The sequence below is a fragment of the Lissotriton helveticus genome, chromosome 5_1 (assembly GCF_964261635.1).
Source record: "Lissotriton helveticus chromosome 5_1, aLisHel1.1, whole genome shotgun sequence".
In the NCBI taxonomy this organism is placed as follows: Eukaryota; Metazoa; Chordata; class Amphibia; order Caudata; family Salamandridae; genus Lissotriton; species Lissotriton helveticus.
Genome location: NC_136065.1, coordinates 1,481,932,916 through 1,481,959,592, shown reverse-complemented (window position 1 = coordinate 1,481,959,592; position 26,677 = coordinate 1,481,932,916). Strand labels below are relative to the sequence as shown.

Below are 26,677 nucleotides of genomic sequence, written 5' to 3'. Positions count from 1 at the left end.
CAGGTGCATGTGCCCTGTGCCCCTACAGTACCCAGGGCCATTCCTGGGCACTGTAAGTGCAGTGATGCCATTAAGAGTATATGGTGCTGGGAGGTTGTCATTACAAACTCCACAGCACCATAATGGCTACACTGAAGACTGACAAGTTTGGTACCAAACTTCTAAGCACATTAAACCCGCACTGATGCCAGTGTGGGATTTAATGTGAAATGTACCCGAGGGCATCTTAAAGATGCCCTCTGAAAACCTAACCTACAATCCACGTCTGGGCTTAGTGGCTGCAGAGGCTGCCACACAGCAGATATGTTGCTGGACCCTTGGGTGGAGAGCCCCCAGCTCTCCTGGGCCTGCAATAATGCACATCCTGGGTGAGGTGCTAGGTCTCCTCCCCCAGGATGGGCAGGGGGAAGCTTCAAAGGCATGCCGCGTCTGTGAACTTCTCCAGACCATTTTCTGTTCCCAGCAACTGGCACCCACCAGTTCTGAACCCCACTCTGACGGGAAGACTGGCGGGAAAAACTACGTCAGAAAGGGGGTGTGCCAGCCTGTGCCAACCCCACCCCTCAGGTGGGGAAGATGAGGTGAAGCACGACCCCGGGCTCCGTCCATCTTGAAGATGCGGAGCCCTGCCCAATCCCAGCTAGGCTCCTACCCCCCTCCCACAGGAGAGGAGCAGGCTAGGGGGTGTACCCACCCCAGGACAGGGACCTATTGGTCCCTGCCCTTGCCCTACCTGTAACGCTTCTAAATTCAGTATTTAGGGGCTCCCTGAACCTTCCTTCCTCAGATCCCGATACCAAAAGAAGAAAGAAGATCAAGAAGAAGAAGAAGAACTTGAAAAAATCCCTATGGCTGATGTTGTATTCCTCATGTAGATCCTCAAACATCTTGAGGCAGCCTTGTTTATAAAAGCAGCCCAGTTGCACCATCCCCGCTGATACCCATCTGTTTATGCAGGTATCATGAAATATTAGTGGTAGATCGTTATTACCATTCATTGGTGTGTAAAACGAAAATCGCCCGAGCCCCAACACCTTGCGAATACTACTCCATGCTTTATATGCCCCTCTAATAGTCTTAAATTTGACTTTCTTAAAGTAGTTATCATTTGTATGTCGCCAAAAGCAGCCGGCACAATCTTCTCCTAATAGGAGTTCTTGAGGTGACGGTATCTCTTGACTATTGCTACCATTCGAGATCAAGTAGGCACAGTATTTTATAACAGTAGCCCAGTAGTATAATTTAAAGTTCGGTAGGGATAGACCTCCCTTTTCCTTCGGTAATGTCAATTTTTTAAGAGCTCGACGTGGTTTCTTATATCCCCAAATAAAACTTGAAAGCATGGAGTCAATAGTCACAAAGATCTTGGGGGGGAATTCAAGGCAGATGGTCCTAAAGAAATATAAGAATCGAGGCAAAAAAACCATCTTAATCAAGTTACACCGGCCCCCTATAGTTAAATGTAGATTATCCAATCGGATCATTTCCTTCTTTGTTCGGGAAATCAGAGGTTTTAAGTTAATATCGACAATGTTTGTGATTTTTGCACTTATTGTTACCCCTAGGTATACGGCCTCCTCAGTCACTCTTGGATCAACCATCACAATCTTGTTGTTTAACACGATTTGAGTTTTATTAGAATTCAGTTTGTATCCAGACACGACTCCAAATAAGTATGCCTCTTCTTCTATTACCGGCATAGCTATACAGGGATCGCTGGTGACAATCGCAATATCGTCGGCATATGCCAATGTTTTAGTATTATGCCTACGTATTGTAATTGGTGATATATATACACAGTTATCTAACCAACGAATGAATGGGTCGATATATATTGCAAATAAAAGCGGTGAGCAGGGGCATCCCTGCCTGGTTCCTCTTGTGATTGCAAAATTTTCAGATAGGAGCCCATTAACTAATACTCTCGCACTCGGTTTATTATAAAGTCCTTGAGCAGCTGTAATAAATTTGTCATTGATTCCACTATAGAGCATGATCTACATGAGGAATACAACATCAGCCATAGGGATTTTTTCAAGTTCTTACAAGTTAGAGATTTTCTAACAAAGAAAACTGGTGGTCGGGAGAAATTCCTGAATAATCAATTGATTGACAATCTATGCAGGAACAAAGAAACTCTCGGGATCGGGGAAATCTATGAATATTTTAATGTAATGGCCCTAGATGATATGGAGAAACAATACGCATTCTGGCAGGAACAACTAGAAGTACAGTCAAATATTCCCCGCATGGCATACGACTTAGCTTTGAATTCATTGATGTCAATAAAACTACAGGCACAATTTTACAAAACCTTCTTCTGCCTTTACTATACCCCTAAGAATATTACTAAATGGGGAACAGGGAAGGGAACAACATGCCCTCGTTGTGCACTATATGGGGCCGATATTATTCATATATTTGCTACATGTAACACTCTTATTAAGCTGATTAATGATATCTCGGAATTCTTATCAGAGGTCTGTGAAACAAGAATAGAAATCTCAACTGAAGAAATAATGCTTGGTGTGGCAAACCGGGAATTGCAGACAAACAGTCAGGGGCTAATATTTGTGGCCATGGCAATACTTCGACTTACAATTGCATCAGCTTGGTTAGATCCAGAGCCACCGGCATTTCAACAATTGAGGGCTAGGTTTTTAGCCACCTGTAGTCTGGAGGTTGCAATTTATAAAAACAAAGGCGTTAAAAAAAGATTAATGGGTATGCGGATCTGGTCACCAATGCTATCATGGATTCAGAGACATACTTGATTTCATTTAGCGTATATAGTATTATTTACATATATATTTCTTTATACTTCTTAAGCACAGTGAAAATTAACTGATGCATGTATGTAATAAGCATATAGTAGTATACACAGATGTACTCCTTTTATAACTTTATAAGCTATCTTGGATTATAGTATTATTTACATATATATCATTTTGTATCCCTATAACGTAGCTTAGACCAACAGATGATGTATGTATATATTAAGTATGTGGTATTATGTATACGTATACCTTTTTGGAATCATATAGCACATTCCGGATTAATTTGTATTGTATGTTGGTATATAGTGGCTTATTAATTTATCTATGTATCTATGTTTTTTTTCTTTCTCGACATGCTCTTGGTCAGGGAAAGGGGGGGGTGGGGGGGAATGTATTAATTATGTAAAAATTGTCAATAAAAATATTTAAAAAAAAAAAAAAAAAGAAGAAGAAGAAGACCTGTTCTCCAAGATCCTAACTTACCTCTCGACATGCTGGTCGCCCCTTGAGAGTCTCTGCCCCTGAGCCTGCAGCCTTTGTTCCCTTTTGACCTTTTCCATTGGATAACATTGAGCGCCCGACGGCTCAAAAGCACCCTGCACCCAGCCGCCCGAGTACCGCTGGCTGTGCCACCTTTGTCCTATCCTGCTTCCCCCGTTGCCCTGAGCAAGTGACCAGGAGCCCAGCTCCCACAGCCGCGTGGCTTGCTAGCCAGCAACAACCAACCGGGGGCCCCACGCCCCCGTTGGATAATACTGGGCCTAACTACCTCTGCAACCGGCCGCCCCTGCGCCGCTGAGGGTGAACCAACTGTACCTACTTCACCCTGGAGGACCCCTGAGTCTCTGCCCAGAACCACAACTTCACCAGTCGAGTACTCACCAGGAAACCGGTAACTCACCTGCCATTGAATAACATTGACTGGTTTGACTCGAAAAATCCTGTGTCTACTTTTGAAAACTTGAAGTATTCATATAAAATCATCCGAATTCCGAATTCCGAAATGCTCACCTGTCAGCAGGAGAAGAGCCAGTACTGTACCTTGTAGCCCAGTGCTCAAAGGCAAAAGTAATCCCTAGCGGGTTTACTAGTAAGTTGTATTTTCTCCATAGGAATCCATTGTCTGCTTTTCTATGAAATTTCTTCTAAGTGTCTACTTTTGAAAACTAGAAATATTCTTTAAAAATCATACGAAATACTGAAACGTAATTACTTACCTGTTTTGAGTTGAAACCCAAGTGCTGGCCCCAGGAGACCAGTACTGGATTACAAAAGTAATAAAATCGTACTTTACCTGCAACCTGAATTGTCTCCCATTGGATAACATTGCCAGATTTCTGTGGAAAAGTTTCTAAGTGTGAACTTTTAAAATAGCTTTTTATTCCTGAAAAATCACCACAATACCTAAAACGTTTTTGCTAAACTGTTTCCAGCTTAGACCCCAGGACTGAACCTAGGAGCCAGTCCTGGAATTACCAAAGTAATCTACAAAGTAATCACCTGTGTTTATATAAGGGAATCCATTGACCTCAATGCTAAATTGTGTGTAGAATTGCATTGCCTACTGCAACCCCTTACCTATTGTCTTTACAAAGTTTATTGCCTTTCTGCAAAGTACTCATCTGAGACTTCTCATATTGAGAACAGTATATTTTTGATGCCTGTTGGTTCTAAAAATAAAACAACTATATCTTTTGATATAACAACAATTGGCCTGGAGTTAAGTCTTTGAGTGTGTGAAACCTTTTGCTGACTGAGTGTGTACAGCAAATGATTTACACTGTCCTGGTCTGGTACTGCCTTACTGCTCGACCAAGCTACCACTTTAGAGAGTAAGGCCACACCTGGCTTTAACCTCTGTTATACCTCTGGGGTTTATGGACTCTATACACACTGTACCTTATTCTGGTCCATTATATATAGAGCCACTTTCTCACAGTATAATATACAGGCAGCAGATGGGAAGTTCCAAGCAGGGCCGGACTGGCTACCGGGCAGTTTGGAATGCTGCTGAGCTGGGGGCTGATTTTGTTCATGGAGACCTGCGTGTGCTCAACGAAATTTGTTTCACCTTAATTATTTCGAAGCACACGCAGGTCTCAATGAACGAAATCAGCCCCCACCGCAGAGAAATCAGCCCCCAGCTCTGAGGCATTCCAAACTGCCCAGTAGTCAGTCCGGCCCTGGTTCCAAGGAGAGGTGGTGAAAGTTTTATGTATGTCATGTGGACACCTAGGAGAGGAGTGTTATTTGTGAATGAGGTAAAAGGGGTTGACCAATGCCTTTACCTTCCTGCGCTGAGAAAGTGCAGGGAAAAGTAGATCGTAAAATGCTAGGACAAAGCGGCATTCTGAAAAAGCTGTTGGTCTGTCTGGAAAGTATGGGTTAGGTCTGCCTATGGGATGGTAGTGCAGTTTGGAGGAATTTAAGTTCCTTTAGGAGAGAGGTATTGATAGTCGACCTGGTATCTGATCCGAGCACATTTGTGTAGTTGTAAGGACATACAAACAGATTTGATGTGACTGTGTGGCAGGTCACATTGTGCTGTGGTAGCTCGCACATCCATGCGAGGGTCTGTGGCTTACAGGGACAGAGTCCTGTAATAATGTGCAAAGCCCTCCTTCTTTGTACCCGTCTCTAAGTCAGACATCAGTGGTAGCTCCCCCTTGTGCCTGGTGCTCTATTCCAGGACAGCCACCAGAGAGTTTAGGTGTGCCCGCCAGATCGGACTACAGAAAATAGGAGTTGGCAACTTTTAGCATGCTTTTCGATGGCAGCAGCCCATGTCGACCCAAGCTGGAGAATGAACTGTAGCTTGTGATGACTCCCTTATGGTTTTGCCATGTTTTTGCTTATTGCTCCGAGGCGAATAGCAAACCCTTTGTGCTTGTCTCCACTCTACATTGCACTCATGTGCACTCAAATCCTATAGTTGCATGGCTGTGACTGCCTTTTTTTAAACATGTTTTTAGAATAAAAGGTTGCCAGTTTTTGCCACTACTAATAAGAAATATACAAAGCTCAATAATGGTCACTTTATTCTTCAGGAATCTGAAGATCCAAACAAAAATGTCGCACAGGGGCTGTCTGCCACTCAAGAAAGACAAAGGGTATTATTTATGTTTTGGTGGGCTGGGCTGCCATATTTAGATATTTCCACCTTAGAGGCTGATTTTTTGGTCTTTAAGGCTCTCCTCTTCCAAGGCTGGAGTCTATCTTAGGAGCAAATTTCAGTGCCTGCAGGACTATCTCTGAAAATGTTGATACAGTGGTAATGCTACCTCTCGGTTGGGGAGTAATGATGTTATTTGGGTCACAGCTTGGCAGTGCTGAAATAAATTACACCATCCAAGCTCCTGTCTTTTTCTGTGGAAACTGCAAGGCGCCACCCCCTTAGGGGAGTGGTGTCGTTAGTGGCAGCCAAAGGGCCGACCACGGCAGGGAAGCACTTCCGGGTCATTTGACCCGGAAGTGAAAGCGGCAAAAAGGACCAATGGAAGCGGGGGGTATTAACGCCCCGGAAGTGGTCGAAGGGCGCGAGGCTTAAAAGCCTGCGTCCATCTTAGGGACCCCCATCTTCGTCCACTGACCGCCCAGGAGTCGGACGTCTCGGGAAGAAGGCAGGACCGTCGCGTGGACGAGGGTCAATCCGACTCGGAGGTTAGTGGGCCTCGCAGTGTGTGTACGTTGTTTGTTAGCCTGTATGCCTGTAGCGTGTGAGTGGCATGTGGGCTTAGGAGGGTTTCGCTTGGCGGTATGCGGAGAGAAAGCGCATGGCGCATGCGAGTTGCGGGGATGCGGTGGTGGTAATTGCATAGCGGTGATGGTAGATAGGGCGGGGCTGCGTAGGACCGCTCACGGTAATAGAGAACTTGGTTGCGCTTGGCGGTATGCGGAGAAAGCGCATGGCGCGTCCGAGTTGCGGGGAAGCGGTGGTGTAATTTCATATCGGTAATGGTAGTCAGGGCGGGGCTGCGCAGGTCCGCTCACGTTAATAGTGAACTTGGCTGCGCGGGCAGAACCGCTCCTACCTTCTCATTGTAGTGTCTAATTATATCGGACCAGTGCCCGTGGGGCGGCATCAGAAGAGTCCACCTTTCCTTTGCAGCCAGGCAGGCTATTGTTCTTGACATCTACTGTTTCCCATTGAGTTTTATGCTGAAGGGCTTAGAGGAGAGTCCATCCGAAATTCAATCTTCACATTCACTCAATAATCTAGTGAGCACGAGTTCATATAAAGGTATTAAAGCTCAAATTTAAACTGATTTTCATGTTTAGCACTTACAGTGGTGGCTAAGGCTAAAATAGTGGTATATTTTTGAAGTCAGAGAAACATCAAGTGAAATAGGCAAGGGGGCACGCCGTGTCTGAACAGAGAGCTCGATGCAGATTGCAAAAAGTCTCCAGAATATTTCTTAAATAGAATGGTTTTATTAGGATTAAATAACGGCCTAAATAATATGAAATGTTGAAAAGTGACAATATTATGTCTTCTAGCCAGGGGGGAGGCGCAAGCTTCTGAGGTACAACCTGGTTCATCTTGGGCAAGCTAAGGCAGGGTGGCTTTTGCCGGGTGGAATGGGGTCCAGGTTAAAGGGCTGATAACCCAAATGCATGTACTGTCATTTAAAAGTGCTAACGCTTGTTTTCTTCAAGTGCAGGATGCCGCCAAAAAGGGCAAGAAAGGGCAAAGAGCCCCCAGCCACAAAAGATGAGCAGCTCGCTTTTACGGAGCTTCTGGAGTTCACGAAAGAAAAAGGCGTGGACTGGGCACTAAAGATGATGCGAGAGGGGGCGAGAGCAGATACGAAGTCACAGGAAGAAAGAGGGAGAGGGAAGAGGCGGCTAAAGACAAGCGGCCCAAGGCGGCTGAGCCACGGTCAACATCAGCAGGTGAGGAGGAAGTGCTAGAGACAATTGATTTGAGTTCAGTCGCTGATAAGGACAAGGACGCTGCAGAAGGACAGCACGTTACTGCCAAGGCTACGCACATAGGGGGGTACCCTGTCGCTCATGCGGGGGTGCCTGGTTCTCAGGTGGCGCTACCGCCAGTAGTGGCGCAACCGGGTAGCGGGGTGTCACAAGTTTGGGTACAGTCCAGAGGGGTGGCACAGTTACCAGGCATGCAACTATATGGTTCACATGGGCAAGCAATTGGGAATGGCCCTATAAGCTCGATGATCCCCAACACGAATCACCCGGCAAGTGGGGGGCCCGTAATGGTGAATGCTTACCCGAATTTAGGGTGTCCACCACAGGCCCCAATAGCTAACACCGCAGTTGAGTGGTCAGTGTCTAGTAATAACCAGATACAAGGGGGGGCTGGGGGGCAGACGGCCGGTCAACCAATCTTGGCATTCAGCCCGTTAATGTTTGGTTCAACCTCAATGACCCTATCACCATCTACGGGGATCACCTGGCACGTCCCAGCGGATATAAAAGAAAAGATACTTAGGGGTGAATACACGGATGTGTTTGATCTCCTTAATGCAGGGGTGGCCTCAGGGAAGTCCAGGGGAGCGAAAGAGGGCGAACACAATCAAAAGAAGAATTGGGTAGATTGGTCCATGAAGAACTGGATCACGGGATTTGCCATTTACGCCGCAGTTATGCTGGAGAAATATCCCGTGTTGGGTCCTCAAATGATGAGTTACATATCCCTAATACATGGTGCGGCAGCTGAGTTTCCAGGCTTGGGATGGTTAAAATATGATAGAATGTTCAGACAGATGAAGGCAGTTCACCCGGGGATAGCATGGGATCAACGGGAGATCAATCTATGGCATACAGTGTTCTATTCTTCGCCTTCACCTTCAACGTCCAAGGCTAGTTCCCCTGGTCTGAGTCAGTCCTTTCGGAGTGACAAAGGAGTCGGTGATAAAAAACAGGCCTGCTGGCAGTTCAACAGAAATGAGTGTACTAGGGGGATCTCGTGCAGGTTCAAACACAGCTGTTCTTACTGCGGGGGAACATCCCATCCAGAAATCAAATGTTTCAAGAAAACAGGGAATCCCAAAGACCAGTCCTCCCATAACACCCCAAAAGGAAAGCCACCTAAAACATCCGACAAAGCTCCCAACTCCCATTAAACGTCATGTTTTGATACACCTCCTTAGTAAGTATGACAAACTTGAGGAGGCGCAGTTTCTGCTCCACGGCTTTACATTTGGTTTCCGTATCCCATCGTCAGCCTCCCCCACTAATGTTCCGCCTCGCAATCAAAGTTCAGTGCTTCAGAATATGGAAGCAGCGCGAAACAAAGTCATGAAAGAGGTCGCCTTGGGGCGGGTCGCGGGTCCTTTCAAGAATCTACCTACCCCTGATCTGATCTGCTCACCGTTGGGTTTAGTTCCAAAAAAAGAGGAGGGCAAATTCCGTCTTATACATAATTTATCAAGCCCCCCAGGGTTGTCTGTCAATGATAAGTTAGACCCAGAACTGTGCACGGTTCGCTATACGACATTCGACACAGCAATTAAAAAATTACAGGCTCTGGGTGAGGGAGCCTTAATGGCCAAGGCTGATATTGAGTCGGCGTTTCGGTTACTTCCTGTTCACCCAGAAGATACCAAGTTCTTTGGTTTCACTTTTGACGACAATTACTTCATAGACCTGTGCATGCCCATGGGATGCTCCATTGCTTGTGCAGTTTTTGAGACTTTTGCCAGGTTCTTAGAATGGGCGGTGGAACAATTCCTGACCTCAGACAGATCCCATGGATTGGTACACTACTTGGATGATTTTCTATTCATGGGCCCTAAGTGTTCCCAGTCATGCAGGAAGGCCCTGCTGGGCTTCCAGCACCTGGCTGAAGCTCTTGGGGTACCACTGGCAGTCGAAAAAACAGAAGGCCCAACTACATGTCTGACATTCTTGGGCATTGAAATCGATACCAGATTAGGCGTGTGCAGGTTGCCAGGGTCAAAAGTGGAGGCATTTAAGGCAGCAATTGACAATTGCCTAGGAGCAAGGAAAGTAACTTTACATCAGTTACAAGTCCTCTTGGGGCAACTGAACTTTGCCTTGCGGGTCATACCAATGGGCAGGGCTTTCTCCAGGAGTATAGCACGGGCGATGTCTGGGCTGCGGGCAAAACACCACAGAGTGAGACTCTCAGCTGATGTGAGAAAAGATTTATTGATTTGGAAGCATTTTTTGCAGGAATTCAATGGCACGGTGTTGTGGCGGTCAGCCAGCACCTCAAATGCCGACCTTGAGCTGTTCACTGATGCAGCAGGAAGTATTGGTTTTGGAGCGATTTTGGGTCCTAAATGGTGCATGCAGCATTGGCCAGATGAATGGACAGAACGAGGTCTGACCCGTAACGTTACTTTCCTAGAGTTATTCCCCATAGTGGTGGCGCTGCACTTGTGGGGGGATATGCTTTCAGACAGGCACATTGTATTTTGGTCAGACAGCATGTCAGTAGTGATGGTGATCAATAACCAGAGAGCAACCTGCACATGGGTGCTCCGTCTTTTAAAAGAGTTAATATGGCAATGTTTGAGCCACAATGTCCATTTCACTGCTAGGCATGTTCCTGGGGTTGAGAACAAAGCGGCTGATGCGTTATCTCGTTTTAAGTTGACAGAGTTCCGTGTACATTGGCCTCAAGCAGAGAAGACAATGACAGCTTTCCCAGCGGAGCTATGGAAGTTTGGTGCCCCACTGCCTCCGAGTTGATAGCAGCATCCTTGGCCTCCAAGACTAAGTGTATGTATCAAAAGTCTTGGGAATGTTATAAGGCATATTTAAAGGGGGCGGGCCTAGTAGATGCTTTTGTTCCGCAGAGCGTGTTAGGATTCATAGTACAGCAGAGAGAGAAGGGGAAATCAGTGGCATTTATGAAGAGACAACTATCAGCATTGGCATTCTATGCAGGGTTAAAGGGAGTTAGAGACCCAACGAAGGATCAGAGGGTGAAAAGAGCTGTGAGGGGTGGGGAGCGCTTGACGCCTGGGGTGAAGGACTCCAGAAGGCCCATAGATGTAGGGAAGTTGGTAAAAATTTTAGAGACGTTGCCGCTCGTTTGTTTTTCACCTTACGAGACCCAACTATTCAGGGTGGCCTACGTGTTAGCGTTTTGTGGAGCATTACGGATCTCTGAATTACTCCCGGCATCAAAAACAGATAGGGAGGGAGGCTTAAAGTGTTCAGACATAATAGAGTCGGAAGATGTCCTGAGACTCAGAGTTCGAAGGTCCAAAACGGACCCTTTAGGTAAAGGGGCTTGGTTACAATTGGGTAGAGTAGAGGGAGAGCCGTACTGCCCGGTTAGCTTGATGAGAGGGTTCATGCAAACCAGGCCTCAAGGGGCTGATGATAGAATACTGGTTCACATGAATGGTTTACCCCTTACCAGGTTCCAGTTTACAAGGGTAGTCAAAATGACCTTGGCAAAGATCGGTGTTGACCCGACCGACTTTACATCCCATTCTTTTCGCATTGGTGCGGCAACCACAGCTGCTGGCCTGGGGCTGCCCGAGCAGGCGATTAAGAGATTAGGTCGCTGGAAATCAACATGCTATGAACGTTATGTACGTCCGCAATTAGTTTAACAGTCTTTATCAGTACTTTTCCCTCCCTCTTTCTGCCTAGGTCCGTTCTTACCGTGTTTCTTAATGTTTACTATAGGTACTTCCCCTCAGAGGATCCAAATATGTTGGTTCGGCCATTCCTTCATTCGCAGGGCGGGGGTGATCTTCAAAGAGACACTTGGACAAAGGGTGCACATGGCGCAGAGATGGGATCATCATTGGGTGGGGATAGGCGGGCAGCTCCTAGCCGACGTCCCGAACGATTTAAAAGCAGCGTTGGCCAGAGGTATGCCTTATCCAGATGTATTCGTGTTGCACGGTGGAGGCAATGATATGATTCCGGCCGGAAGGAGAGGAGTTAAAGAGTTCTTGTTTACTACTCTAGCGGCAGTCAAAAATATTTTGCCTAAGGCTGTATTGCTATGGTCTGAAGTCATCCCGAGGCAAGTATGGTCGCGGGACGCACCCACGAAAGCAGTGAATAAATCGATAAAAAGGTTAAATCAGTCAGTGGCAGAAATCTTACAGAAATCCAGCATTAGAACTATTCGTCACAAGTTAATACAGACGTCCAGGCCAGAGCTATATGCGAAGGATGGAGTGCACCTTTCGGAGGCGGGTACTGAGATATTCATACAAACAGTCTTAGGAGCCATCTCCGAAGCTCTTGAGGGCAGGGGGGGAGGTCGAGTCCGCCAGTAAGCGCCTCGCCCTGTGGCGGGGTTCCGGACAAGAATACCACGGGAACTTCTTGTCCAGTGACAGTTTTACCTCTGAACAGGTTTCTCTAAATCATCATGGGCTCCGGGCTGGCGGGAGAGTTGGGGCTGACCTGCTGGTGGCCTCGGCTTCTCCAGCCCTACCTCGGAAGCCGCTGGTTGCCACAAGTGGTGGCACATTATTCACCTGCGGCTCTGTTGACCGGAAGGGGGTTAACTTAAAGAGAGCAGGCTATCTTGGTTGTGGCCTGCTGGCGCAACCCGAAGTTAAACCAAATGCCCATTGGAGAAAGGGCGGTAAAAGAGTATATATATGTATATAAGTGTGAGTTTCTTAATACTGTGGTGTAAAAATAATTTGGACGTAAATAAAGAACTGGAGGTCAATGAAGTAATTGACCTGTGAACTTGTTTTAATAAACATGCACACTGCAGAAAATCAAAGCATGACTCCTGAGTTTAATTGTTGAAGGGGGCCATCTTTTTAATGCATGCTGTGGGGGGGGGAGAGTGCACTTTGTATGCCATCTATGCAAGGCGCCACCCCCTTAGGGGAGTGGCGTCGTTAGTGGCAGCCAATTAAAGGGCCGACCACGGCAGGGAAGCACTTCCGGGTCATTTGACCCGGAAGTGAAAGCGGCAAAAAGGACCAATGGAAGCGGGGGGTATTAACGCCCCGGAAGTGGTCGAAGGGCGCGAGGCTTAAAAGCCTGCGTCCATCTTAGGGACCCCCTCTTCATCCACTGACCGCCCAGGAGTCGGACGTCTCGGGAAGAAGGCACCCACCCACCCATCCCAAAAATGTTAGGACTTCAGGCAAGGCTTTAGCGGGGTTCCGGACAAGAATACCACGGGAACTTCTTGTCCAGTGACAGTTTTACCTCTGAACAGGTTTCTCTAAATCATCATGGGCTCCGGGCTGGCGGGAGAGTTGGGGCTGACCTGCTGGTGGCCTCGGCTTCTCCAGCCCTACCTCGGAAGCCGCTGGTTGCCACAAGTGGTGGCACATTATTCACCTGCGGCTCTGTTGACCGGAAGGGGGTTAACTTAAAGAGAGCAGGCTATCTTGGTTGTGGCCTGCTGGCGCATCCCGAAGTTAAACCAAATGCCCATTGGAGAAAGGGCGGTAAAAGAGTATATATATGTATATAAGTGTGAGTTTCTTAATACTGTGGTGTAAAAATAATTTGGACGTAAATAAAGAACTGGAGGTCAATGAAGTAATTGACCTGTGAACTTGTTTTAATAAACATGCACACTGCAGAAAATCAAAGCATGACTCCTGAGTTTAATTGTTGAAGGGGGCCATCTTTTTAATGCATGCTGTGGGGGGGGGGGAGAGTGCACTTTGTATGCCATCTATATATTAGTCCACGTGCATGACATGAAAGCTACTTCCTGCACAGAAGACGTTCTGCTGTCTAATGTTATAGAATAACCATTTTCAGCACTCACAAGCATCTCTTGGTTGATTTACAGCACAGCTATATATCTCGGTGTTGCATTATTAAATAACGTTAGCATCCATTTCTGAAAAATAATTAAACCCAGCATCAACATAGAGATCCCAGAGTGCTTATTCTCACCATTGCTAGGCTACTCAAAGGCAAGCAGTACAGTGACAGTTGAGGTTGACAGTTGATGGCTGAATGCATGGAATGTTCCAAGGTCAGTGGGGTTACAGGTGGGAACAGGGAGGGGGGAGATACCACCTGAAAGGAACAAAGGTAATACAGCACATGAAGGGTAGAAAGCTGGTTCATGTTGAAGTGCAAAATGATATGAAGATTGTAAATAGGGGTGAAACTAGTCATCTCCCACTACTGTCTCTGCCTGCACCCTGTGACGTTCATAGGGCCAAGGCTGCCGCCTACATAGTTAGTGATATCTATGTAGTTAATCCAAGTCATTTCTCTGGGCCCTGGACTGTGCTTTCAAAATTATGTTCGTGTACAAGTTTGGAACTGGATTAAAGTAAAGTGGCATAGATTGATAGAATGATGTGGCATCAGAGATCTTGCTGTGCGCCTCCTATTGAAAGTTGGCCACAGGAAATCTCACTTACCAAGCTGTAAATATGATGATTTTGGCAGCATGCCTGCATACAAACTGAAAACCCTGCGTGTGTTCTTCGATTTCTCTCTCTGAATGTTCACCCTAGTAGTGCATAACACTTACCTGAAGTTGTTCCAGAGGACTTGTTTTTCAGACAATACTAGTTGCGATTGCTCATACGATTTTTGGCGCTAAATTGGATGGCATTAATATTATTTATTCTGATACAGAGAAACGTTTTAGGCATAAGCTGCAAGAAGACCAGACACAGGCAGCATGCATTGAGACTCAAACTCCCAGAATCTCCCGTATTTCTCAGTTGTGAGAAACGACTGAATTTGATGTCTGTTTCCTCAAAGACAGCATTTAAACATGATGTTACTCATCACGCTGGATGGAGTTCTGCCCTGCCTTTTTAAGATTCAAAATCTCTGCGCCTGTGAGTGAAGTTAGGCAAAGGCTTACACGTTTTTAGTTTCAAGGTTCACTAAGGCGAAAGCTATGGGTCAAAGCCTTGTTGTTCGTGGTACCCGGCTATAGAGCAGCCTGTCTGAACTAGGAATACCATTTCACATACCAATATTTGTAATATTTATTTTTGAGTTAAATAAACTTTTTTATTTTTACCCGGACTTCTCTGCCTTAACTCACTATTGTAAAGCATAGGATCGCTGCCTTGACTCGCTATTGTAAAGCATAGGAAAAATGTATTTTCCCTCATGGTCCGCGGCTGGAGAGTGTTGCAGTATCAGTAATTGGCAATGTGTGGTACTGGATTTACTACTTTTTTTTTTAGTACCAGCTTACACTCGGAATTTGTGAATAAGTAAAAAGCAGCAAACTTACTCATCAGTGTAAATTACCTAAAAGTGTAATTTCCTTTATACATCAGGCCTTCTCTGTGGAAATGTGGCTCATTCACACAGGAATATGGAATTGGGAATAACATGCAAAAATGCATATTACTGAGTAACTGTGCAGTGTCATTTTGAGTAGTATTCTCCATTCTCGAGCAATACTCAGATTGTGTGTTATTCCACATTCCTCAAAGCACAAACAGCATTTTTGCGCTCTTTGCTCCCACAATATGCGTAACGTTTTTCCAGCAGCTCATCCTGGGAGCAAATAACACACTTTACTCCCATAACATAATTCTTTAACAAAACATAATTAAAGGGCCATTAAAGTTGGAACCAAATCAAATTGAATGTCAGAAGAACATTACAATTGCTCGCCTCCAGATGAAATAATGTCTGGAGAGAGTCCATAAATTAGCATTTATTGCAAGTATATATTTTAAATATCCGGCAAATGAGAAATGATCATCATGAACCTTTGTGAGATCTGAGGCACCCATCACAACAGCATAAAAACTAGAAACAGTCTCCACGATTTCAGCAGAAATTTTAAAAAGTTCCCTATCAGGTTTGAGGTCGTCTGTTAGTCCTAACTTTTAGTTTTATCTTAAACTCGCAGCACTTTGAAATATGGTGCATGCACTTTTATAGTTCAAACGTGTGCTATCTAGAATACCAGATGAGTGTCCTAGACCGAAATGGCGAAACATCTCGAATCCGACATGAGTTTAGTTATCAAACTCAGCTTGAGGAATGGGTACTAAAGTGCGCCATGCTAGGAGTGAGCGACCTCCCCGTGATATTTCTGTGTCTCTGATGCTATTTCATTGTTGACTTCCGTAACCGGTTCCTATTTTGGTAGAATAAACATGTCGATTTCACGCTCTTTTTGAGCAGCGATGCTTTTACCGTGACCTATACATGACACTACAGCCGGCGTTTAGTAGGCGCGGGATAATCGTTAGGGTTCATGTATCAATCTAAAAAATGCTTTTACTAAATGTATATATTCTTTCCTTCTTAGAAACGCAGTGGGCTTATGTACCTGCTAGGCTGCTACATAACAATACTTTTCGTATAGCGCTTCATATTGTTGTTAATAACAGAGGTTATTATTGGCCAATTTACTAGTAGTTAATAAAACGACATCACAAGAATGCAAGACTGAGTTTGCCTTGCCAGAGCCTAAACCGAAGCCATGGGTCACGTATTTGTCAGGAGTTTAGGTAGAACTGACTGAGGCATCTTGCAAAAGAGTAAACAAGCGAGACACACATGCGCGCGCGCAAGATCACCTGAATGACACCTTTAGGCTACTATAGGTTTTGCCTTTCACATTAGTGAGGGTCAAAAGTCTGAATATCTTTGAGCTGGGTAATATTTACGGGTGTAACTGCAACTCATCTATCACAGGACAAGAGTGCTATATATAGTACAGTCATTTATATTATTAAATCCGTCCAGCTTACCTGTTAATATTGGGAGCACAAGGATCGCTAAAATCTTCATTTCAGGACAAAAATATGGCCTGAGGACCAAGCACCGATCTGAATCTGTTCTCTATGAAATCCCCCCCCCCCCCCCCCCCCCCCGAGGTGTTGATGCAGCAACTTTCATCGAAGGAAGTGAATTTAAGGAACTGGGAGGGATGTGGTTCTTTTTCGTTTCTTTTGAGCTAATGAGAAAAGCGCGAGGGCCAGAAATCTGCTGTGCTAGGGGCATTTCGAGCATGAAATAGAAAAGTTCACATCATATTTTTATACACAACCAAGGGTGCCCTTTTGTAAATTCGATTTGTGTAATCAACGTCAAGCTCTGGTCAACCAGTGGCATCTTCAGAACGGGGACTGGAGAAAGGAGAAACGGGGTGAAAAAAAGGTCAACAGATAAAACTGACGGAGCCACGTATAACTGACAATTGGGAAAAGTGTGCGCCTCACATACACACTCACTCATGCTCACTCCTCCTCTTCCTCCCATCTCTTCTCCCTCCGTCCCTTGATCTCAGCTGGCAAACTAGACTAGGGAGTTAGCCGTCTGGGTGCTACCAGCATCACATGCATGTGAATCCTGATATGGCTGTCTTGGCCACCCATTTTTCTAATGTTGATAACTGAGTACCGACCAGTGACTGCCCCACTATGCGGTGTGCTACCGGCCTGCTAATGCACTAATGCTCCTTGTCAGGGGGACAGCGTATTAGGCCAATATTTCCTACACCAGGGTTCTCCAAAGTCGGTCCCTGAGGGACGAATCCATGACAGATTTTTTAAGACAACTATATTTATCTAAATGGGGATTTGCTAAAAATCTGTCATGGATTCGGCCCCCAGCACCAGCTTTGGAGAGCCCTGCCCTACACTATAAAAGGTAAAATGATGGTAGCACCGTGATATAAAACAAAAAACTGCCATTGTACAATGCTCCGCCTGTCAGACCATGTTAATGTGCACCTCAGAAGTTCCTCTTCCCCTCATTCTTCTCATACTAACCCTTCTTCCACAGCATGCCTGCTATTTATCTCCACTCTTCCCTGTCACATCCCCGCAACCTCTTACTTCAAATATTCACATCCCTTCAGCATTTCTCCCACGTTGTTGTTTTCTCAATCCTTCTCCTTCCTTTCTAGTTGTAGCTACTCTCTCCTTTTCATCGTTTCTGCCCCTATCCTCTCCCTTTCTCCTTAACTTTCCACATTCTGGTCATTCTTTTTAATGTCCTTCTCTCAGCTGCCTCTTTTACCTATTCTGTCTGTCTAATGTTCTCTCCTTTGTTTTTCTCTCCTCAGTTTATCTCACTTTTCTGTCCTTAGCGCTCCTTCTTAACCCTCCACATACGTCACATGCCGCCTGTTTTCTAATGTACACCACTCAATCTTGTTCACCAGTTTTTTACAGTGTAGGATTTCAAAAGACACTGAGTCACACATACATTGCATCTACCCACATCCTGTATCAGTGCTGATTATTATATGAATGTAGAAATGCAAACTACATACTGTGCAAAACAAGTCTAGAAAGGGAAATAAAGTGGGTTGAATTAAATGAACATTTCTTCTCTTTTTATTTACAATTCAGTTTCAAAATGCAACGTCTACATTCATTGTATGTCTCAATTTAGTGCACTAAAATTAAGTAAACTGTGCAGAGAGTCCAATGAGACCCAGATTAGTACACAGAGACGAAAGTAGATAACACTAGCCCTCTATTTGTGCTAGTGTGGGCAAGCAGTTAGGCTTATCAGAGGGTAGTGTGGAGCATTTGTAATACTCACTGAGACAATAAATGATACACACACTCAAAAATAAATCTGAGACCAATTTACATAAATAATGCCAAGTTTTATATAATTCTTCAGACCAAAAACTTCGTTCTACAGTAAGTACTTTTCGAGATATGAATTTTTAAAGTTTGCAAAAAAATCACTTTGTGCGCACTACACACCATTGAAGTCCCTACATTAGCTTCTGGTTGCCAGAAGATACACATTTAAGCTGCTTTGTATCACCCACAAAGAGGTACTTGGAACAGGACTGCTCTTCATCAGGAATAAAATTCCAAATACATTCAACAATGGAACCTCCGCTCTAGATTGGTACCACGCCTCAAAATACCTCCATACAAGAAAAAAACATAAGTGGCACATCCTTCTCCGTTCAAGCAGCCAATCTATGGAACTCTTTACCCCCAAACATAAGATTCATGGATAACTACCTTATCTTTACAAGAGTACTCAAGAGTTGTCTCTTCCCCACATAACCACCATACTCAAACATAAATATACAGCATATCCCTGTGTATATAATCATTTATTTGGACTATGTATATATATATGTACCTACATATGTGTATTCCTTAGTATAAACAAGTATAATAATATACCCTTATAACCCGCCGTAGCGGGCTATACTGGCTATTAAAGGCCCGCTCGCGGGTTAAAGGCCCGAGCCGAAGGCTAGGGTCTTTAACATGGGAGCTGGACTTTAATAGCAGGTATAGCCCTGCTACGAAAGGCTATAAGGCTACTAGAACATTTAGCCACTAGAGGGCTATTAAAGGCCCGCTTGCGGGTTAAAGGCCCGAGCCGATGGCGAGGGTCTTTAACAAGGGAGCTGGACTTTAATAGCATGTATAGCCCTGCTACGAAGGGCTATAAGGCTACTAGAACATTCAGCCACTAGAGGGCAGAATGTTCTAACAGCGCCATATGCGGGAGAGAGAGAAGACTCTTAGTGTGATGCTCGATAGTTGCGTTCTCCCAAGGGTAAACCAGGGGGAGTGAGGTCACCGGTGAGCGTGTATTACTATTTACAGAGTGGAACGTAACTAGACTGTGCAAGACAGGTGAAGGGTATTCGGGGAGGAGAGGAGGTAAGGGGAGGCAGGGAAGAAAAGGGAGGGTAGGCTGGAAACGAGATGTACACTTTTTACACTGCAGCTCCCCACCTTCCCAACCAGCCCAACACACGGTCATGCACCTGAGTGAGCCACACTCCTCCGTGAGTGTGGCTGGGCGCCGCACGGTATCGTTGGCCTCCTGGCACAGCTTCTATCGTCTTCTTCTCCTCCGCAAACTCCGTACAGCGTCCTCCTCCGATTTCCACTCTCTCGACTCGCTCACCTCTCTTCTCCTCCTCTGAGGTGCCGGGACACACCGCTCCTTCTTCTTCCTGCCTTTTGACCAATCCCCTGGACCGTGCATCACCGAGGGGTGTGCCTGTTTCCTCGAGGCTGTCCATTCGGCAAAAGAGCGCGTCACAGGGGGAAGTGCTTTCTTCGATACAGCCAGCCCCGTAAAAGGAACATCCCTCGTTTTTCATAGCCAGCTGATTCCACCACTCTTCGGACTCCGATTCCCAGGTGTCCTGAGGTGGTGACAGAGAGGAGGTGGAAGGTATGTCAGTATACCACCAGTCTTTTAGTGTGGTATCGTCCGTATCCCTTCCCGCCTCCCTGCTACACTCTTCTATCCCTCCACTATCCTTTTCAATCCAACAAACAGACTCACAAGTCCACCGCTCAAATTAATTTCGCTAATACTGTTTGGTATCCAGAGTAGGGTGCTACCCGCTGAAAAGTGCTCGAAACCTCATCAGTGGCAGCAAGCACTATGTAAATGCAAACCCTTCCCTCTCTGTCCCTCCATTATTCTTTTTCAATCCAAATAACAAACTCACTTGTTCACCGCTCAAATTCATATCTTCCTATACTAATTCACCACTAATCCTTTTTGGGTTCTGAAGTAGCATGCTAATTGCCGAAAAGCACTTCGACGCCTTGTCAGGAGTAGTAAGCGCTAAATAAATGCAATTGCAATTATAATTAAATTCTGAGTCGCAGAGAGCACCAGAGTAAACACTGTTCAGCATCATATCCTAATCAGAACATCTAGCACAGGAAACAGATGTCAACATCAATGCAGATATATCAAGCATTTCACCGAAGTCTCGTTGCTACTAAAAAAAGATATGCCTCGTAAGGGTAACAAAGACCAGGGGAAAGTAAATGAATAACAGAAGAAAACAAAATTACAAGCATAACTAGGTTTAAAGCATCCACCCTCCCCCAGAGGAGCGCCAACTGACCCACATCATCCAAAAGAGCCCCACTCATTCAGCCATAGGTGCACCCATTTATCTATCACACTGTCTGAGTCTGACATCCCGATGTCAGACTCAGACTCACAGAGAAGGTCCTAGCCATGTCTACTTGGTAAAATAAAAGACCTTCTGACTGTACTTTATGGATATACTTCCCAATCGTTGGCTTAAGAAAGAACTGTTAAAGGTATGGATTGGAAAATATCCATGTTTTGTAAATTATATGATTAAAAGGGCTATGACAGACCGCAAAGGGAAGTGTACCTGTAACCTAGGCACAAAATGCAATACTTTGCACATTTTCTTAGCAGCTTCACAGTTATACACCAGCTTCACTGTTCATTTTTGTATTGCCGTACACAGGATCCTGTTTCCCGCCTCCACTGACTGTGCCACTGAAAAGTGCTTTTTCCTTCTCAAATCGGCATGAATCCCACTGCCTTCTACTTGAATGCGTCCATGACACAGGGCTCAGCCTATCTCCCAGCACCAGCGTCCTGCCTCCAGTGGTCTCAAGCTATTGCTCTCTTTCAATACTCTGCCTCTACCGACCTCATGCATCTCTATGCTCTTCACTACTGATTCAATTGGAAGAGTTATTTGTATTTGTATTTTTGCGATCTATTGCCCTTTTAGGGTACCAAATCACTCAAAACGAAGAATTCCGGAAATGCATAGAAACACTACATGAGGTGCTAGATTTGCGGAAATACCCAGTTCTTTAATGTCATTCTGAACTTTATCAAAACAGATTCAGAGCAGTGGGACAAAGGCAGTACAGAGCAGTGGGACAAAGGCAGTATATATATATATATCCACTACTTTAATCGAAACGGCTTTACAGTAATCCTTTTTAGCCGTACTTTTGAAATCACCAGAAGATAAAGGTTTGCAGATGTTAAAGCAATACAAATATTAACAATTCCACATGTGTAAAGCGATAACTTATTACCCCTAGGGGTATCCATGTGCTGGGGGCTGTAAGGGAAAGTAAGTGAGCTATTGTCCAGAGTCACATGATGCTGAGCTGCGCTGCCGTCGGCAGTCAAACTGTGAGCCCTGCGCTCCGGCATCAGATGCTCTGGCCGCTGCGCCACAACTCTCCCTCATGAAAAGTGATTTGAAAAGAATGTGTTCCAAGGCCAAAAAAGATGCAATTAGATTCCTGTAGTTTATCTTACAGGCTGCATAGCATGATTCTGGCTCAGTTGTTATTTCTGAATCAAGTAGAGCTATAAAATAGTGTAAGAAGGTGTGTTATTGTGAAAGATGTGAGTCCTTCACAAGTAATACACCTGCAACTTTCCCTTACATGGGAATCAAGTACCCCATTGTGGCAATTAACTGTCTCAGGGTAGCGAAGCAGAGCAGTTCAAGGCCTACTCAGGGGAGGTTTTGTGGGCTAGTACCTTGTATGGTCCATTCAGGGGGCATTCCAGGGCCAGCGTCACTGGCCCTGGAGAGACCCATCCTAGTCCTGGGTCCAAGTTAAGGTCAAAGTCCTTCACTCCATCTTCTCAGTGGGGTCAAGTGGCTTCTCCTTTCAGCTATGCATTCTTTTGTATTTGTTTCTCCCAGGTTCAGTGTCTTCGGAAGTGCCTCTCCATGTGCAGGGGTTTATAAGTGGGGGTGGAAGGTTCTGAAAGGTAGGGACCTCTGCCCAATCGTGAGTGCCACATCTTCACTTTACCCCTGCTCAACACTCTTGCCCAGCATTCTGGGACATTTAAACACAGGGGCATATGTAAAAGCCCCTATCCCCACAGGAATGTCACTTTTTGATGTTCCTGTGTTGATAGGGGTTTCGCCTTATTTACAAGGCAGCGTTAAGCCAATGTGGCTTAACACTGCCTTGTAAATAAGGCCCCCTTTCACGCTAAGCTTACTGTAAAAGGGGAGGACAATGGGTGTTGTGGTGGGCGTTCCACCGCAACACCTATTGATTCTGGCGCTGCCTCCTATTTACAAGGGAGGTGTAAATAAGAGGCAGCACCAGAATTAAGACCAGGGAAAAACTGGTCTTAACCTGGCAAAACGAGGAGGAATGTTTCATTTCTCCTGTTTTTTGCTGTTTTCATGTGTGCTGCGCTGTACACATCTTAGTACTCTTAAGTGCAGATGGCAAGCACTGTCCCATCAGGTTGAAGGATTGTGCCCACTCCCCCACGTGGGGTGAGCACACCAAGCGTGTAGCCAATCTAAGGCCATGAGCCCATTGGCTACTACCTGAAGACCCCTAAAACGCCCCCTAAATATAATATATAGGGGGCATCCCTGAACCTGGAAGGGAGATTCAAGGAAGAAAAAAGAAGGACGAAAGAGCTGGGCTGGCCCAGGAAGAAACAGAGGACACCAACTGAAATGGCCCCAAACCTACCGGCCTGTCCCAACCACAACCTGTCTACAGCGAAGAAACCAGCATGTCCCGCACAGCACACCCCAGAGCCCGGACGACATGCCCTGCCCCCCACTAACAGACACTTTCTCCCGTGGGCACTGGATTTGCTCAAGCCAAAGATTAACCCGTCAGAGTCCAGACTTCACTACACTGCACCAGTCTGCACCCGACGCCACGGCCCGATGTCGAGTGGTGCAGTGGCATAATGAGATTTGAGGGACCCCCCCCTGCAAGGTGCATGGAGGGACCCACTCCAGATCATATCAGGAGCTCTCGGGCAAGAGTACTGTGCTCCGGGGGCCTGTGTTATGCCCGTGGCGTTGCCCCATGCTGTAGGCACTGCACATCTTACCTTGACTTGCGGTGAGACTGTGCAGAGACGATATGTCCCAACTCCACTGCCCCTTACCATATACTCGAAACACTAAGGCCTATTCGAGAAGAAAGGTTGGGGTGCAGGGGAAGAAGGCCAAACAATATCAGGAGTGTCTGTGATCGGTGTGTAGGAGGGCACCTAAAGAAGAGATGGACAATATCACAGTCTGTAACAGTAGAAAAAGCCCTGTTGTACTTTGCCCTCCCCATATATCTGGTAACTACCTGAAACAAGGAATCCCGGGTATAGAAAAATGGTATGTATCCTAATGGGCAAGGGATGATACTCAGTTACGGGGGAAGGGCTTTGTTGTTTTGGACTGGTCCAGGAAAATACCCAATTAGTCGTCACTGAAGATCAAGGTAGACATCATGTGACTATGCCCCAGCTCAGTGTCTTGAGTTGTGCCTTTTTACACTCCTTGTGTAGTAGAGTAAATGTGCAGATAAATGCTCCAGCATAAATACCAGTAAAGGAAACAAATGAGCACTCCTGCATGGTAATCCAAATGCAAAGACACAAATATGTGCTCCTGCGCAGTGAAAAAATAAAAGTATGTGCACAACAATTGCTCCAGCATGGTGGTTTAATGGAATGCACCAACAAGTGCTCCTGCGCTACCCAGTAATAATGATTCCTGTAACCACGTTCCACGCAGTACAGGACACAACATAGCGCTCCTGCACTAACCAGTAACTATGATTCCTGTACCCACATTCCATGCGGTAAAGGACATGGCACAGCGCTCCTGCGCTACCCAGTACTTATGTTTCATGTAATCGCGTTCTACGCAGTACAGGATATGTCTCAACGCTTCTGCGCTACCCAGCACTTATGTTTCCTGTAACCACATTCTACGCGGTACAGGATGTCTCTCAGTGCTTCTTTGCTACCAAGAATCAAAAGTTCCCACAACCGCTCTCCTTGTGGTCCAGGAATGGACGTGCCTTCGCGCTCCTGCGCTCTGGTGATGAAGGAAATTGAGGCCGGGAATAGGCAGGTCTCACAAATTGTGCTGAAGGACTTGACGGCCAGGGTGTGGCCAAACGTGACTCAGGTTCCGAACTGGAGACGAAGCAGCGTCTGGTTCCATAAACCAGCTTTTAATATGCTGCGACCCGGAAGTGGAAACCTGACCTGCATCATCCCAGCGTGATCCGGAAGTCATAGGCTTACATCGCTGATCATGGTAGGATCAGCAGTGCTTTCTTCTCCGTTAATCAGGTGAGTGATCGGATTAAACGACATTCCACTCCCATACACATTCATGCTAGTGCAGGTCAGGGGGGAGGAGCTGTGAGTGATGCCCCGGGGCCAGATTCATGACAGTACCCCTCTCCTTCAGAGACAGACCCCCAGGCCTTGGGAAGCAGGAGGGATTTTGATGGATGACAGACATGGAAGTTACGGACTAACCGGGGAGCATTGCTGACATTGGAAAATGGTTCACATGAACTCTCCTCATGCCAAACCTCTTCCAGTCCACAAGGTAAAACAGTTTATCCCTTGTTCTACGTGAGTCCAGTATCGCTTTAACTTCATATTCGATTTGGTCATCTATTGAGTGTGGGAGAGGTGGAGATGGACCCGACTTTCTGGCGGTACCCTTTTTAGGAGAGATATGTGAAACATGGGATGTATTTTCATGGTTTTGGGCAAGTCTAGCTTCATGGATACCTCATTGATGACTTTTATTATAGTGAAGGGTTCCAGATATTGTGGTAAAAGTTTCTTTGGTACATGCAGATTAAGGTGTCTAATGGATAGCCATCCGTTATCTCCCTCTGTATACTCTGGTTAAGGCTGACAATGTTTATCGGCCGCCTGTTTGTATGCGTTTTTAGCTTTTGTTAATTTGAAGCATGTGTGTTGCCAAAGTTCATGTAACGTGGTGTGAAACTCTTAGACTATATACATGGGGCTATTCACTTGTGTTTCCCATGGTAAGGTCTGTGGATGTTGTCCCTGAAGGCATAAAAATGGGGGAAATGCCTATGGAAGAGTGTTTGGTATTGTTATAAGCGAATTCTATGGCCCACAACATCTCTGACCATTCTTTTTCCATGGTAAGCAAAAGGATCCATGTTTTGGTTGGTTCTTTCTACCTGACCAGCTGTCTGTGGGTGGTAAGCTGATGAGAGATGTACTTCCATACCCAATGTCGTGCAGAGTTTGTTCCAGAAATGGGAGATGAACTGAGAGCCCCGATCACTGATTAAAACAGAAGAGATGCCATGTAGTGTTACTATGTGTTCCAAAAAGAGCAAAGTCATTTCTGTAGCTGAAGGAAGCTTTTTGAGGAGGACAAAGTGAGCCATTTTAGACAATTGGTCCACCACAGTGAGTATTGTGGTGTACCCTGTCTGGGTTTTTGGCAATTCTACTACAAAATCCATCAACACTGCATGCCAAGGACGGAGAGGTATAGGAATTGGATGTAATAAACTTACAGTGGGTTGGTGGGAGGTTTTTCCTTGGGCACAGACGGAGCATTTGGTTATGTACTCCAGCGTGTCTCTAGTCATGTTAGGCCACCAGAAGTATCTCTGTAGATGGTCTATGATTTTATGGTGGCCTGGGCGGTTAACCAACATGTGATCATGGCATGCAAAAATAGCCTGTTGCCGTTGCTTTTCAAATGGTAGGTAGTACCTATTGTCTAGTATTAAAGCCCCTCATGATATGTAAGTTTAGGGCATTCTTCAAGCCTATCGTTGGACGTTTTTGGTCTATCCCCTCACGGAGGGAAGTAAGAAAGGAAGAAGAAAGGATTGGACCTTGGAAACAATGTGTGGGTATGATAGAAGGAGGATCCAGTTCTCTTTTGGAGTCTTCATTCTCGCCGAGCCAGGAGAGAACATCAGCTTTTAGGTTCTCTTTCCCAGGGCAATATGTGATTACAAATTCGTAATCATTAAAGAACAGAGTCCATTTGGGTTGTCTGGCTGTCAAGGCTGTGGCGGAACGAAGAAAAGGTAAATTCCTCTGGTCCATATATATTATTAGGTGGTGTTTGGCATCCAACAGATCATGCCGCCATTCTTCGAATTCTACCTTGATAGCCAGCAACTCACGATCGGCTATGGTATAATTGCATTCAGCTGGTAGCAACTTCCTGGACTAGTAGGCTACCGGATGTAACTGCCCTGTATGTATATTTTATTGTGATAATATTCCACCTAGAACTGTTTGGGAGGCATTCGTTTCCACCAGAAAAGACTGATTAGGATTGGGATGAGCTAGAATAATTAGGACTCAGTATATAACCCAAGAATTCAAACTATGTGATATGAAAATATCTTTTCTCCAATTTTACATAGAGTCGTTTTTTGTACAACTTTGTAAGATAGCATGGATGT

The 26,677-nt window shown here is 45.5% G+C and overlaps 1 protein-coding gene across 1 annotated transcript in view; it reads right to left on the bottom strand.

Moving 5' to 3' along the window:
- LOC144753658 (transmembrane domain-containing protein TMIGD3-like) overlaps nt 1-16,503 on the bottom strand; it is a 166,215-nt gene extending 149,712 nt beyond the window's left edge. Inside the window, exon 1 of the mRNA XM_078641271.1 lies at nt 16,415-16,503. Coding sequence (XP_078497397.1) covers nt 16,415-16,454 — 40 coding nt within the window. The 5' untranslated portion in view covers nt 16,455-16,503. The remainder of the gene's footprint in view (nt 1-16,414) is intronic.
- Between the last annotated feature and the right edge of the window lie 10,174 nt (nt 16,504-26,677).